At 46.8% G+C, this 14190-nt stretch overlaps 1 protein-coding gene across 1 annotated transcript in view; it reads left to right on the plus strand.

Moving 5' to 3' along the window:
* Positions 1 to 808: 808 nt before the first annotated feature.
* The window catches only part of LOC145640143 (uncharacterized), an 86043-nt gene continuing 72661 nt past the window's right edge, over positions 809 to 14190 (plus strand). The window contains exons 1-5 of the mRNA XM_081691452.1: positions 809 to 864; positions 1091 to 1445; positions 1542 to 2622; positions 2716 to 2889; positions 3377 to 3748. Coding sequence (XP_081547578.1) covers positions 809 to 864; positions 1091 to 1445; positions 1542 to 2622; positions 2716 to 2889; positions 3377 to 3748 — 2038 coding nt within the window. The remainder of the gene's footprint in view (positions 865 to 1090; positions 1446 to 1541; positions 2623 to 2715; positions 2890 to 3376; positions 3749 to 14190) is intronic.

Below are 14190 nucleotides of genomic sequence, written 5' to 3' on the forward strand. Positions count from 1 at the left end.
TCTCAATTCTAAAAGCCCATTTAAGCATGCGGCCACTTGCTTCTAAAGTGGCAAACGACTTCTTGAGTGGTTGATCAGTATAAACCACTATTGAACGTGCCAGGAAATACGACCGCAACTTTTTAGATGCCATGTACAACGCTAAACCAAACTTTTCAATAGGGGGGTACCTAAGCTCGGCATTTTGTAGCACATGGCTGATGAAGTAGGCTGGGATCTGGTGGCCGTCCCGTTCAACAAGAAGAACGAAACTTAAGGAATGCTCTGAGATAGTGAGATAGATGTACAACTTCTCATCCTTGAGCGGACTGACGAGATGAGGCAATGTATGTAGATGACTTTTTAACTGTACAAATGCTTTCTCTGCCTCCTCCGCCTACTCAAACATAGCTTTCTTTTTGATAGTTTAAAAAAAAGTATCGGCATTTGTCCCCTGATCTTGACAGAAACCGACCGAGTGCTGCTATTTACACTAATTTCAAGTCTAAATAAATAAAGACGGGAAAAAAGTAACAAATAAATTTATATTAATATGTGAATTTTGGGTACAATCTCTATATAAAAAGTTTATAATAAAATAAACTAAGTCCTCTGATTCTGTTCCGCAACTTGGCGATGACACGTGTGTTTTTGGCATAATTGTTGCTTGCAATTTGGCATAATTGTGTTTTTAGTGCTTTGTGTTCCACTTCTTTGTTAACTCTTATCAATCTAAGGTATGATTTCTTCATTTCTATTGATACTTATGATAAATTTTCTACCTTGGTTGTTCATGAGTGTTTAGATTGATTTGGTTATAGCCCCATTAATGTATGCATATTACCTACTATCCCCTTCATTTGTTGTGTTAATGATGAAAATTTGGTTATTGTTTGAACTTGTGTTTGATGATTTTGTTTGACCATACTATAATTTTGGCACTACCTTTGTTGGAATTATAGTTTCATTATATTGATATAGGAATGTTAATTTGTATTGTTTGTTTTTTATGATGGTTTGGAGCGTTGTTGCTCATGATGCATACTTGTGGCTCATAGTCTTTACTCACTAGAGCATTTTTCAATTATGTGTATAGATGCTCTACCTATAGGGAGGTGGTTCCTCCTCCTCCCCGCATTTCAGAGACTTATGGAATTGAGTTCACAAAGGAAGATCATTGGGAGAGATTTGCCAAGCTTTCAACTCAGACACTCTTTTCTATTAGATTCTATGATTCGTCGGCGACTACTTCGTTGGGTATCGACGATGATGTGAGATTTTTGGCTCGAAACTTGGGGTTAGAGGAATACTTAAGCCTTCATGCTCCCACTTACTCTCAGATTACTTTCGAATTCCTCTCTTCACTTGAGGTCCTTGAGGAGGATTTGGAAGCTGAAACATCTCGAAGAATTTCTTTTCAAGTTTTCAACAATGATCATTCGGTGCCTCTTTCCTATTTTAATGAGGTTTTCAAGTTTCCAACTCTAGTGAGGATGTTCCACTTGTGTATTCGGTATTTGATGTTGTGCAACGTGATAACAATTATAGTTGGTTATGGCTAGTGGATAAGCCATTTGAAGAGGGGGGTAGCGGTCATCGACTTCGCTTCGCATTTGCTCGACCGTTTCATTTATATAAGAGATGGTGTCCATCTCTCCAGAAGTATCCAATTGGGGGGTATGATTACCATTTTGATCCTTTCTCTTAACAAGAAGTATGAAGCAATGCTCGAGTCGTTTGTCCCAATCCATGATAAAAGGGAGAAAGCTCCTTACTACTTCTTAAGCATATATGCCATGATAAATCAACATTTTTTGGAGCGCACAACCAAAGCAAACTTGTACATTTGGAAGGTTACAAGGACTACTGATTGGTGCCCCATCCCTCACCCCAAGGCTATGGTTAGATGTGTGGACACCCCTCATCCATGGAGACCTAATAAGGTGTTGATTGATCAAGCCCTCAAGAAACCTCCGTTGCCTAACCTGCGGTATAATCCTTATCTTCCTCTTGCTCCCTCTTCATCCCGGGGAGGTAAATCTACCCGGGGAGGTACATTCTCGACTCCTCCCTCTTCTTCTATTATTTCTCCTATTGACTTGTCTGTTTTGCATGCGAAAATTGATTCCATAGTGAATGTTCTAAATTGTTCACCTTTAGGGTACGATTTTGTATTTGGCTATGACTTTCATCCTAGGCAAGTCTACGATTTTCATGTCATGAGAGGGGATATTGAACCATATCTTAACTATCCGTACCTACCGATCCAACAGGGACCCATACCTCAGTGGGAGCCATTTGATGAGACCGTCGACCCTAGGTTGTGTTATCCTTTTTGGGAGGGGCCTAATGTACCTCCTCATGATATTAGTGGGACCTCCCCGACCTCTTATGATTATGAGAACTGGGAGCTACGCCGGTATAATAAGAAACCCGACCTTCTAGGTCGTAAGTGTGCCCTCCCCAAAATACCGGTAGATGACTACGATGGGATCATGGAAACCAAGTTTTTTGACCTCCATCCGGAGACTCTCTCAACCGGGGACATAATAAAAGTCCCTAATAATTGGATTCCCATGTGCGCATGGTTCAAAGATGAGGCGTTCTTTTTCACCTGCGGGCTCAGCACCCTGATTCTAAAACGTACGTTTGACCGGCATCTGGTTTTATGCCGCTTGTACTTCTGCTATTTAGTCATAATTTTGTATTTGATGTATTTGTTATTTTTTGTGTAAGACGCTTTAAATATTGTGGCTGAGGAAAAGACGGGCCCTGAGGGGTCTTTTGGGAAGCACTACCTCCGTATCGGGGGGACGAACACCACTGTAGGAGGTTTGGGAGTGGGCTTTGACTTGGTCCTATCCGACCTTTCTACGCCTGTGGGTGAAGCAAACCCACAAGTTTTTAAAGGTAAATTCAATCCCTTTGAATCCTCTCTTGAGTTGGGTTGGTCGTTGCAAGTGAAATCTCACTCTCAATAAACTTCTTCGTCAGACAGCCGCTATCAAACTGGTGCCACCTATATAGCTCACTCACCTTTGACATATAATGCAGTTTGATCCCCTCGATGGCCGGATGTCCAGGCGCATGCCTAGGCGATGCTGGCGGCAGTGCACAAGAAGGAGAAGGATGCTATCCCTTGGCATCGAGATGTTCAGTGTTGAGTTGATCTTGGCTCATCTGTTAGAGGTACAATTAATTCCCTTTTTCTGCAATTAAGTATAAGATATCCCGCATGATTGACACCGTTTGTGTTTACAGACCATGCTCACGGTTGAGGGACTCAAGCGGCCATATGCCTAGAGGAGGGAGGAGGTAAAAAGAGTCATTAGATCAGCTAGGGATTCACAAGATGTTGCTGAATATGAGTATACAATTAGTAAACTTGAATCTAAAGCCATCTTGATGCAACAAGTGGAGAAGATTTGGGGTCTCAAGCAGGCTCTGAATGAGGCAAAGGAGAAGGCCACCACAGCTGAGTCCAAACTCAAGAAGGCGGAGAAAGACTTCCAGACCTTGCAGGGTGTCTTCCAAGAGAATACTAACCTCATGGCAGAGGTTGAGAAGTTGAAAGAGTACGCGGAGCAGGTCCACAAGAATCTCAGGGCGACCATTAAGGCTCAGCAGGAGCGTGTGATCTCTGAAAATGAAGAGGACACTAACACCCGGATGAAGATCGCCTGGGCTGCCCCTTACCCCAATAAAGACTACCGCATGTGGGATCTGGTTTCCCAATATGCTGAAACCGTAGTTTATTTAAGGGAGAAGGGTGAGCGGAGCCCGAGTCCTTCGTTGCCTGGGCAAACAAAGAATTGAAGGAGACTGCCAAGGACCTCCGAGTGGAAGGGGAGGCCAGAGATGTCCAATCTGATGAGGAGAACCCCAAGGAGAGCCAGGCGGCTACAAACCAGTGAGTCTAGCACCCGGAGAACCTGGCGGCCCAACCTCAGCCTTAATGTTTTCAGCGGCAGTGTGCCAAGTTTTTAGAATTTTTAGAATTTTCCTGCCTGCGTGTTGAGTATCTGTGTTTTTACCGACTGTGGAGTCGGGTAACAATTTAATATCTCTTCAACCGGATGTTTATCCGGTTAACCATATTTATCCGGCTTTTTGCCAGTTATGAATGTAAATATGTCGACTAAGTCAGCTTGATGAAATTTTATTTTATTTCAATTTATACATATACATTCCGTATTTTGAAATTTTTGCCTATCTTTTTAAAGCATGCGGAAATTAAGATAGTATACCGGCTATTCTTGCCCTTAGCGGCTGTGTGATTGGTTTCAATACAGTTAGGATTGATTGACCTTGGAATGTATGATACTTTAAAGAGTATGGAATGTTCCCGAGTCAATCAATCACAGTAGTGATTGCCCTAAACCAAGTGCACAACCGTCAATCAACAGTTGTTTTACCCAATCCGGGTATTCGCATATGACTCTTTGCTAGCCAGATGGATGATTACCGCCTGGCCATTAATGGAACAGGGGACACATTGTCTGCCTGTCTGATGGATCTCAGACGACCTTCCATTGTACCTTAATCGCTTACCCCATTGGGGTAGCCGGTACAATTTTGTTGCTAGCCACACGGGTGGTTACCGCCTGGCCTTCAATGGAACAAGGGACATATTGTCCGCCTGTTCGATGGATCTCAGACAGCTTAAAGGCCGTCTGGGACACCTTTAATCCATTGTACCTTAATCTCTTGCCCCACTAGGGTAGCCGGTACAACTTCGTTAATAGTCTAACAGAGAACTTCAGTAATTTTGTCGGCTGATGTCTCTTGACATCCGGTTTTGAGCTTGATCATTCTTTTAGACTATTTTGGTCAAACAACTAAGAGTTGACCAATTTGGTCGTTCAATTTACGCCATCTTTGTATGTTGGTAGAGCAAACGATAGAATGCCCTCTGCGACGATAACACCCGAAGGGGCGTCGCAGGACGCCATATTCAAATAGGAGTAGATGAAATTATAAAAAATAATATTGCATCCTGCCACTGGCCTCGGTTTTAATTTTAATTTTTGACACTAAGAATTTTGACTTAGTTTAATTTCATATTTAAAGGTCCTTCTGTGCATTGCCCAGACGGAGATCCGACTTAAATATCGTGTTAGACGCTAAGTTTTAACCTAGCTTATTCGATTTGTTGTCCGTTTGTGTTTCCAATAGATGGTAACTTGTGTTTTAGGTGTTTTTGTCCCTCGGGAGAGTTACGTCACAAAGTCTGGTCTGGCCGGTCTGTACCTGCAAAATAACGGAGACTCCGGGTGGTTGGAGCTCCGCCTCCGACGGTCAAGTTAGTAACTTGAAACGGAATAAAGAGTACGGAAATTTATGTGGGGATCTGCTTGGATTCCAAGCTCAGGTGTTTCTCTGATGTAAGAGAGTACAGGTGTAATAAATGATAAAACGTGCCCTCAAAATGAGGGACATCTCCCTATTTATAGGGACATTGGGAATTGTGCCCCTAATTAGGTCACTGAACCCAAATCATTGGTGGGTTGCGCCGTTTTGCGGCATTCTCGAGATTTGGGCCTGAAGGCCGCCTTTTCCCTTGATTTCTGGGAGGACACGTGTCGAGCAGGGATTGGTCCCTTTTGGACCAATTTGGGGCTGACACGTGTCACCCTCTGATTAGGCCACGTGGTAGGGTGAAATTACCCTAAACATTTGCCCCTCACAGATGTGACGTGGCACGCCACGTGGCATCTGTGACACATGTCACTCTCCGGTTGGCGGTAATTTTACCGTTACATAGTAACCGTTCACCTTCCAGGTAAATTACAGAAATGCCCACATATTTACCCTCTATATATAGCCGTTTACCCTCATAATTTTGTACGTTTACAAAAATTTTCTAGAGAGAAAAATTTTGAGAGAGCTGAAGTCATCCGTTTGAGTCAGGCGCAAGCAAGAAACTTTGTTCTTCCGCAACCTAGCCGGACCCGCCTTCCTTCAGATATCAAATCCAAAGGTACTGTCTCTGTCTCTCTCAGCTCTTTTCTTTTTTCGCCGCTTGTATATATTTCTTGCAATAAATGGATGCATCACCAACACACACGACACAACCTAGGTCAGAGTCCAGCCGGTCACCAGGGACGGCTGAGTCTAGGACTGGGAGTGCCGGCTCGGGGTGTTGGGACCACCCTTTGCCATGGATTCCGACAAGTTATGTGTCTGTGCAGGACACCATGGCTCGGACTATGCAGACGGCTACCGATCCAAAATACAAAAGCGAAGGCTCAGGCGGCCAAACGCCTGAGGGAGAAACGTCTGGTCAGGGAGATCAGACGGCTCTGGAGAGATCCCCTCCGCGCGCCCCTTCAACCCCCGCTGACTCTTTCTTAGAGGAATGTGACCAAGGCGGCGACGAGGCCGGCTCTGTTCCCTTGGACCAAAGTGAGGGTGAGACGGAGAGTGACAGCTCCGCCTCTACCTCTGAGAGAAGCAGCGACGACTAGCCCCCTCTTCTAGATAGCGAGGAGGAAGAAAGGAAAAAGTGGAGTGAGAAGGACGATCCCTTCAGCATCCACGTCTCCTCCAAGGACCGGATCCAAATGGGGGAGAACTTAGAGAAATTTAAGCAAATGCACCCGCTTGGAGACGGGTATAAGATCAGGGTGCCGACTGAGCTTGGCGCCATCGCCTGGGGGGACGATCAACAGAACGCCAACAGCTATTTTGGCTGTTATGAGGCGGCGTTCAAAGCCGGCCTTCGCTTCTCCCTTCACCAGGCGGTGAAGGCAATTTTGAGAGGCTACGGCCTTGGAGTCTGGCAACTTACTCCCAATAAATAAATAAATAAATAACTTTGAAAATTAAAAAAAAAAAAACCATAAACCCACCCCCCCTTCCCCCTTAACCACCAGCACCCCACCCAAAACCATCTCATCCACCAGCCCTCCCCCACCCCTTCCACCAGACCCCACCCGAAAACACCCCCCACGCAGCATGCATTACCTCAGCAGAAGCCCAGGTGGCTGGAGGGCGTGGTATACTCTAACCAGCCATCCACAATACATGATGACCTTGGACAAGGTCTCAAAGTTCGACGGCTGGAAGCACAGGTTTTACCTGATGTCAGCCCCCACCAAACGGGAAAATTATGAATTCCGCCTGTACAACAAGAAGCCTGAATTGTTGGGCAGGAAGTGCGCTTTTCCCCGGATCCCAGAGGAAGACTTTGACAAAATAATTGAGGCAGACTTTTTCGGCCTCACAGACGCAACTCTGTCAACCGGGGAAACAATAAAAGTCCCTAAGAACTGGATTCCCAAGAGCGCCTGGTTCAAGGATGAGTGCTTTCTAGCCGCCTGCGGGCTAGGGCACATGTTTAATAAACGTATGCACCTGAGTTCATACGGTCTGTAGTATTTTTCTATCGGTATTGTTTTATGATGTTAACCAGTTTCTTTCTTTCTGCAGAAGAAGCGTTGAGAATGCTGCAATCGGAGAAAACTCCCAGGCGGTCTTCTGCAGCCATCCGCAAAGATCTTGCGGAAAAAGCTGCGGCCGAACTCAAGGCCAAGGTAATAAGCGCCTGACTTTTTCTTAAATTGATCTTAAGGACTATTTTGCCCGGATGCTAACTTTGACTTCGATTATTTTTCACAGGGGGGAGAGGTTGGTGGAAAGACGTTTGAGAAACAACTCAAACGGGCTTGGAGGAGACCCCAGCCGTTCTAAACAAAATTAAGAAGGCCGCCTCCGCGTCGACTCCTGGCACCTCAGCCGGGCATCAACAGATGCGGATAGCAGGGCGAAACGAGAAGATAGGCGGCAGCTTGTGCCTTGACCTCGTTAACCCCGTTACAGCAACCGGGGGGTTCTCCACGCCTGTAAGCGGTGCCCGCTTCGCCGGCTCTGAAGTTAAGGACCCTTTTGAATCCCCGCTTGAGCTGGGGTGGCCTTTGCGGGTGAAATCCCACTCCCAACAGACGTCATCCTCACACGGCCGGATACAAATAGGTGCAGCCTTAGTTTCGCACTCGTCACCTATTGATTGTGGTGCAGATCAAACTCAATCTCCCCGCTGGTCAGACGTCAAGAAGCATGCCAAGGCCATGCTGGAGGCCGTCCGGAAGAGGGATAAGGACGAAATCCCTGGGATAGAGACGTTCAATCTTGAACGCATTCTATCCCTTCTGGCTAAGGTAAGAAACTTGTCAATTCAATTTTATTTTTTCCAAGGGTTTAATCCCGCCTGCAATACTTATTCCGCCTGACTTATTTGCAGGCCATGATGCGGGTGGACGGGCTCAAACGTCCTTATTCCCGCAAATGGAAAGAGGTAAAAAGGGCCAAGAAGTCTGCCATAGGCGCTGATAATATTGCTTTGCACTCAACTATCGTAAATGAACTTGAAACTAAAGCAATAATTATGACACATGCGTCCAAAATCCAGAAGCTGGAGCTAGATCTGAAGGGGGCCAACCAGCGGGCTGCAGATGCTGAGACGGCCAAGAAGGGGGCGGAGGAGGCCCAGAAAAAGGCAGACGAGAGCGCCAAGAAGGCTGATGAGGCGCTCAAGAAAGCCCAGGCGGACCTTGGCAAACTTAAGTCCAAGGTTGAGAGGCTAGAGAAGGATGTTGCGCAGGCTCAGAAGAACTTTGCAACAACCCTGGAGGCGGAGCAAAACCGCTTGGTTGCTGAGAGTGACGCTGACAACGTCTCCCGTATGAAGATTGTCTGGGCTGCCTTGTACCCAGACACGGATTACCGCTTCTGGGCACTGGCGCACAGCTACGCCGAGTACGTGGTGTACTTGCGGGAGCAAGGCGAGCCAGAGCCTGCCTCCTTCGAAGCCTAGGTCAACTCCATTGAGCCGTCCGCGCCTGAGCTTCCTGGTCCTCACGAAGCGAAGGAAATTCCCTTAGACAAAGAGGAGAAGGGAGAGGACCAGGAGGCTCCGTCTGCAGGCCAGAAGTGATCATTCAGCGGCAGTATGCCAATCTTTGCTTTCTTTTTATTTTCCTTTTATTCAGCGGCTGTATGCCAAAACTTGCTTTTTTCGGCCTGCGTGCCGAGTATCTGTGTATTTACCGGCTGAGGAGCCAGGTTAATTAACAATTTCTCTTTCTCTCGGACGGGGTCCGGATAACACTTAATCCACTACAACCGTTTGGTTGAGTGGACTTTTATGAATTGCACCGGCTAAGTCGGTTTTGATCATTTTGCATCTGAATTTTAATTTTTGCAAATTTTAATTTTTGCCCAACTTATCAAAAGCATGCGGCGATTTCTTGCCTATCTAGTCAATAGTCTGGCTGTCCTTGCCCCTGGACGGCTGTGTGATTGGTTTCAAGTGGAGTTGGTTGATTGACTTGAAAACGTCTGATGCTGTAAAGAGCATGATACGTTTGTAAGTCAATCAATCACAGTAGTGATTGCCCCAAACCAAGTGCACAGCCGTTCACCAGCAGGCATTTTGGTCACTACACAGACGGTGTATGTCCATCTTAGTAGAGATTTCATAGCCATTGAACAACTCCTTTGCCTTAATTGGGGAGAGGTGCAATTTTGGGATAAATAACCTAAGTCAGAACTTTAGCCGGTGACCGACTGATGCCTTTGGGCATCCGGTATCTGGGAACTTTTTCGTTCGTCGAAGGTTATTTTGGTCAGGTGGCTATGAGTTGACCAATTTGGTCATTCAATTTTTGCCGTCTGCATGGATACGTAGAATCGACAATAGTCCGTTCTTTGCGACGATTGCACCCAGTGGGGTGTCGACGGACGCCTTTGTCCATGTTGGGACATGCGATTTTTTAAAATGAGCAACCATCCGGCCAATTTAGCCTCTGGTCTTGTTTGAGACCGGTTGCGTAGCCACTAAACGTTTTTGTGCTTAGTTTCTAGTTAGTATTGAATTTACACTAAGTATCGAACTTAGCTTTTTAAACAAATAGATCTGTCTGAATATTACCCAGGCGGATATTTAGGCGGTTGAATAAACAAAGTATCAAACTTAAATAAACAAGGTATCCGAGTATTACCCAGGCAGTCCAATGTAACCTTTACTAAGTATCAAACTTAGTTGAGTAGAAAGGGACCCGCCTGGGTATTACCCAGATGAATAATCAATCCAAAAATAACTTAATCTTGCAAACGTCTAATTTCATTGATTTGTTTACAAAAAATTTACCTTCTCAGAAGTAGTACTTTTTCAGATTATCTACATTCCAAGTTCTAGGCAGGCGCCTGCCGTCTGGGGTTTCCAGGCGATAGGTGCCCTCCCTTACTTCTTCATAGATCCGGTAGGGGCCTTCCCAATTTGGTGTTAGCTTTCCCAGCTCATTGGCCCTACCGGTTGCCTCCATTTTTCGTAACACTAAGTCGTCAACTTTCAAAGGACGCTTGTGTACTTTTTTGTTGTAGACTCTAGTCATTCTCAGACGGTAAATCTCATGTCGCAAGGCGGCATTGCCCCTGCGCTCTGGGAGTGAATCCAATGCCAGGCGCATTGCTTCCCAGTTTGCCTCTTCATCATATAACATGACTCGAAGAGTCGGCTCGTAACGTTCGATAGGCAAGACGGCTTCAGCACCGTAAACCATGAGAAATGGGGTTTCACCGGTTGCCCCTTTTTCTGTTGTCCGGATGGCCCATAGGACATGGATTAACTCTTCTGCTCACAAGCCACCGACTCTTTCTATTTTCTTCTTAATTCCGTCTGAGATGAGTTTGTTGAAGGCTTCAACTTGGCCGTTTGCTTGGGGCCGGCCAACAGATGCAAAGCAGCTTGAGATACCCTGATCTCCCAACCAAGTTTTTAGCTGAGGCGTCTCAAACTGAGGACCATTATCAAACACCATAGACATAGGTACCCCATACCGGGTGATAACATTCTTCCAGATGAAAGAAATTACGTCTGAGGTCTTGATTTTTTTACCGCCTCAGCCTCAACCCACTTGGTGAAATAATCCACAGCCACTAAAATGTAACGCTTTCCGCTTGGAGCAGGCGTGTAGGGACCTAGAATATCCATGCCCCATTTTGCAAACGGGATTGGGCTGTAGATGGCCGTCAGATCACTAGCCGGGCGATGAATAAGTTTGCCAAACTTTTGGCACTTGTCACATTTCTTAACCAACTCCTTGGCGTCTGCCTCAAGAGTGGGCCAAAAATAATGTCGTCTGGCTCTGACGGCTAAGGACCTGCCGCCTATATGAGAGGCGCAGAATCCCGAGTGCAAGTCTTCGAGAACTTCCTTCCCCTTTTCTGGGGTGACACACTTCAACAGAGGCTTAAGAAACCCCGCCTTGAAGAGCTCTCCATTTCTCAACTCAAAGATTGCACCTCGCTTCTTCAGGACGGCTGCTTCCTGTGGCGAATCAGCCCAGATGCCATCCATCCAGGTAGAGCTTCGGTCCAAAACTCCAATGGGATCTTCATTGATGCTTCTCTTTTCCAGAACTTCCCAAAAAACGGACCGAGGCGTATCATGGCAGGCGGAAGATGCTAGTTTTGACACCGCATCCGCCTGGTTATTTTCAGACCTAGGCACTTGGTTCAGCCGGAATTTCTCAAGTGCCCCGGCCTCCTCTTTGACCGCTTGAAGATATTTGATCATAGCCGGATGGGTAGCCTCATAACTTCCCTCATACTGGCTAACAACCAATTGAGAATCAGAGTAGGCGTCTATTTTCATGGCCCCTGCCGCCTTTCACATACGCATGCCGGCTAGCAGCGCTTCATATTCCGCCTCATTGTTAGAGGCCTGAAACTTGAAGCGTAGTGCATACTCAAATCTGTCTCCTTCTAGAGACTCACAAATTACGCCTGCACCACAACTGTTCTTTGTAGAGCTCCCGTCTACATACACTTTCCAAACCTGATCAAGATTATCCGGAGCCACCGGACGAGTCATTTCCACAATGAAGTCGGCAAACGCCTGACCCTTCACTTCTTTTCTTGGTTCGTAAGTGATTTCAAGACTTTGCATTTCAATAGCCCATTTCAACATTCTCCCGGATGAGTCCAAGGTAGACATTGACCGCTTGAGTGGCTGGTCCGTGTAGATCACCACCGGATGTGCCAAAAAGTAAGGCTTTAATTTTTTAAATGCCATATACAAAGCAAGCCCAAAATTTTCAACCATGGGGTACCGGAGTTCAACATTTTTTAGAACATGGCTAATGAAGTAAACCGGGAACTGCACGCCGTCTCGCTCAGCAAGGAGAACGACACTGAGGGCATGGTCTGAGACGGCTAGGTACATGTACAACGTCTCCCTAGGCAGAGGACTGACCAACCTAGGCAGAGAGTGTAATTGCTTTTTCAACCTCTGGAACGTCGCCTCAGCATCATCCCCCCATTCAAATCTGGTCTTTTTCCTGATTGCTTGGAAGAAGTAGAGGCATTTGTCACCTGACCGGCTGAGGAATCTTCCCAAGGCGGCCAGGCAACCGGTGATTCTCTGGACTTTCTTGACAGAACGGGGTGACTTCATGTCAATCACCGCCTGAATCTTCTCAGGGTTAGCCTCTATCCCCCTTTGATCAATCAGGAATCCGAGAAACTTCCCAGACTCAACACCAAAGACGCATTTCTTAGGATTTAACATAACCTTATGCCGCCTGAGTGTGGTGAAGGTTTCTTGGAGATCAGCAAGGTGATCCGCCTGCTGCTTGGATTTGACTATCATGTCATCAATGTACGCCTCCACATTCCTTCCAATCTGATTAACAAAGACCGTATTAATCATCCGTTGGAAAGTGGTAGGCGCATTTTTCAAGCCAAACGGCATCACAGTATAACATAATAACCCCTGATCAGTGACAAAGGCCGTCTTCTCTTGATCTTTCTTCCACAAGGGTATCTGATGGAAGCCGGAATAGGCATCCATAAAGCTCATCAAGGCGTGGCTGGCTGTAGAGTCGACCAGACTGTCGATTTTTGGAAGCGGATAACTGTCCTTTGGACACGCCTTGTTGAGGTCTGTGTAATCAACACACATGCGCCAGGTCCCATTCGGTTTCTTAACAAGGACCACATTGGCCACCCAGTCGGGAAATTTACAAGGCCGAATGAACCTGGCGTCTAGCAGCTTTTTGACTTCGGTAGCTGCCGCCTGACTTCTTTCCTCGCCGTGGTTTCTTTTCTTTTGCCGGATGGGCTTCTTTTTGGGATCCATGGCGAGTTTGTGGACAGCGAGATCCGGGCTGACGCCTGGCATCTCTTCCACTTCAAAGGCAAAGATGTCTTTGAATTCCTTCAGCAAAAGGTGCAGGCTTGCACCCAAAGTAGCATGAGCAACCGTCCCAACCTTAACAGTACGTTCTGGACGGCTGTCATCCAGAACGAGATCAATGCTTTCGCCAGCCGGTTGAGGACGGAGCTCATCTGACCGCTCACCGGTCAGTGATTGCTATTTTTTCTCTTTCTTCACCTCCACCAGCAGAGGTGCCTTTCTTTTCTTACCGGCTGTTGGTGGGGCGGGTGCTGGATCGGCATCCTTGACATTGTCAAGGTCTATTGGTTCCTGAACACCTGGGGTTACAGTGTCTCTAACGGCTGAGAGGTAGCACTCCCGAGCCGTCTTCTGATCCCCATTCAGGGAACCAACAGTGCCATCATCCGTCTCATACTTGATGAGCATGAGAGATGGGATGATTACCGCCTTGGCTACGTTGAGGGTTGGCCTGCCAAGGATGATGTTGTAGGCGGTCAACTCCTCAACGACCAAGAATCTGACGACAATGTGTCGTCCCTGGCCTTTCTCCCCCAGCCGGATGGGTAAGTCAATTCTCCCGGCTGGGTAGACCATCCCACCCCCAAAACCAACCAAGGGGTGGGTGACCAGATGCATGCGGCTGACATTGTATTTCAGCTTTTGCAGGCACCGGAGGCTGATGATGTCTGATGAGCTGCCAGTGTCTATAAGGATCCGTCCAACCAGCTGGTTGGCAACCTTACATTCAATGACCACCAGGTCATCATGCGGGCGGCGGACGCTGCCCTTATCCTTCTTAGTGATCAGGACGTCTGGAAAGGAGGAGCTGGCTTCCGCCTGCTCATCATCATCTTTGTCCATCTTTCGAAGATGGCTCTTGGTGCCTCGGATGGTAGGGCCACCACATGAGAACCCGCCTGCTATAGTGTAGACCGGCTCCTTGTCGGTATCCGAACTACTAGCAGGCTAGGGGGTAGTCTTGGAGGACTGACCCTTGCTTTTCTTTTTTGCCCCGGCTGGGGACTTAGAAA

This window comes from Chenopodium album, chromosome 7, assembly GCF_948465745.1.
Source record: "Chenopodium album chromosome 7, dcCheAlbu1.1, whole genome shotgun sequence".
Classification (NCBI taxonomy): Eukaryota; Viridiplantae; Streptophyta; class Magnoliopsida; order Caryophyllales; family Amaranthaceae; genus Chenopodium; species Chenopodium album.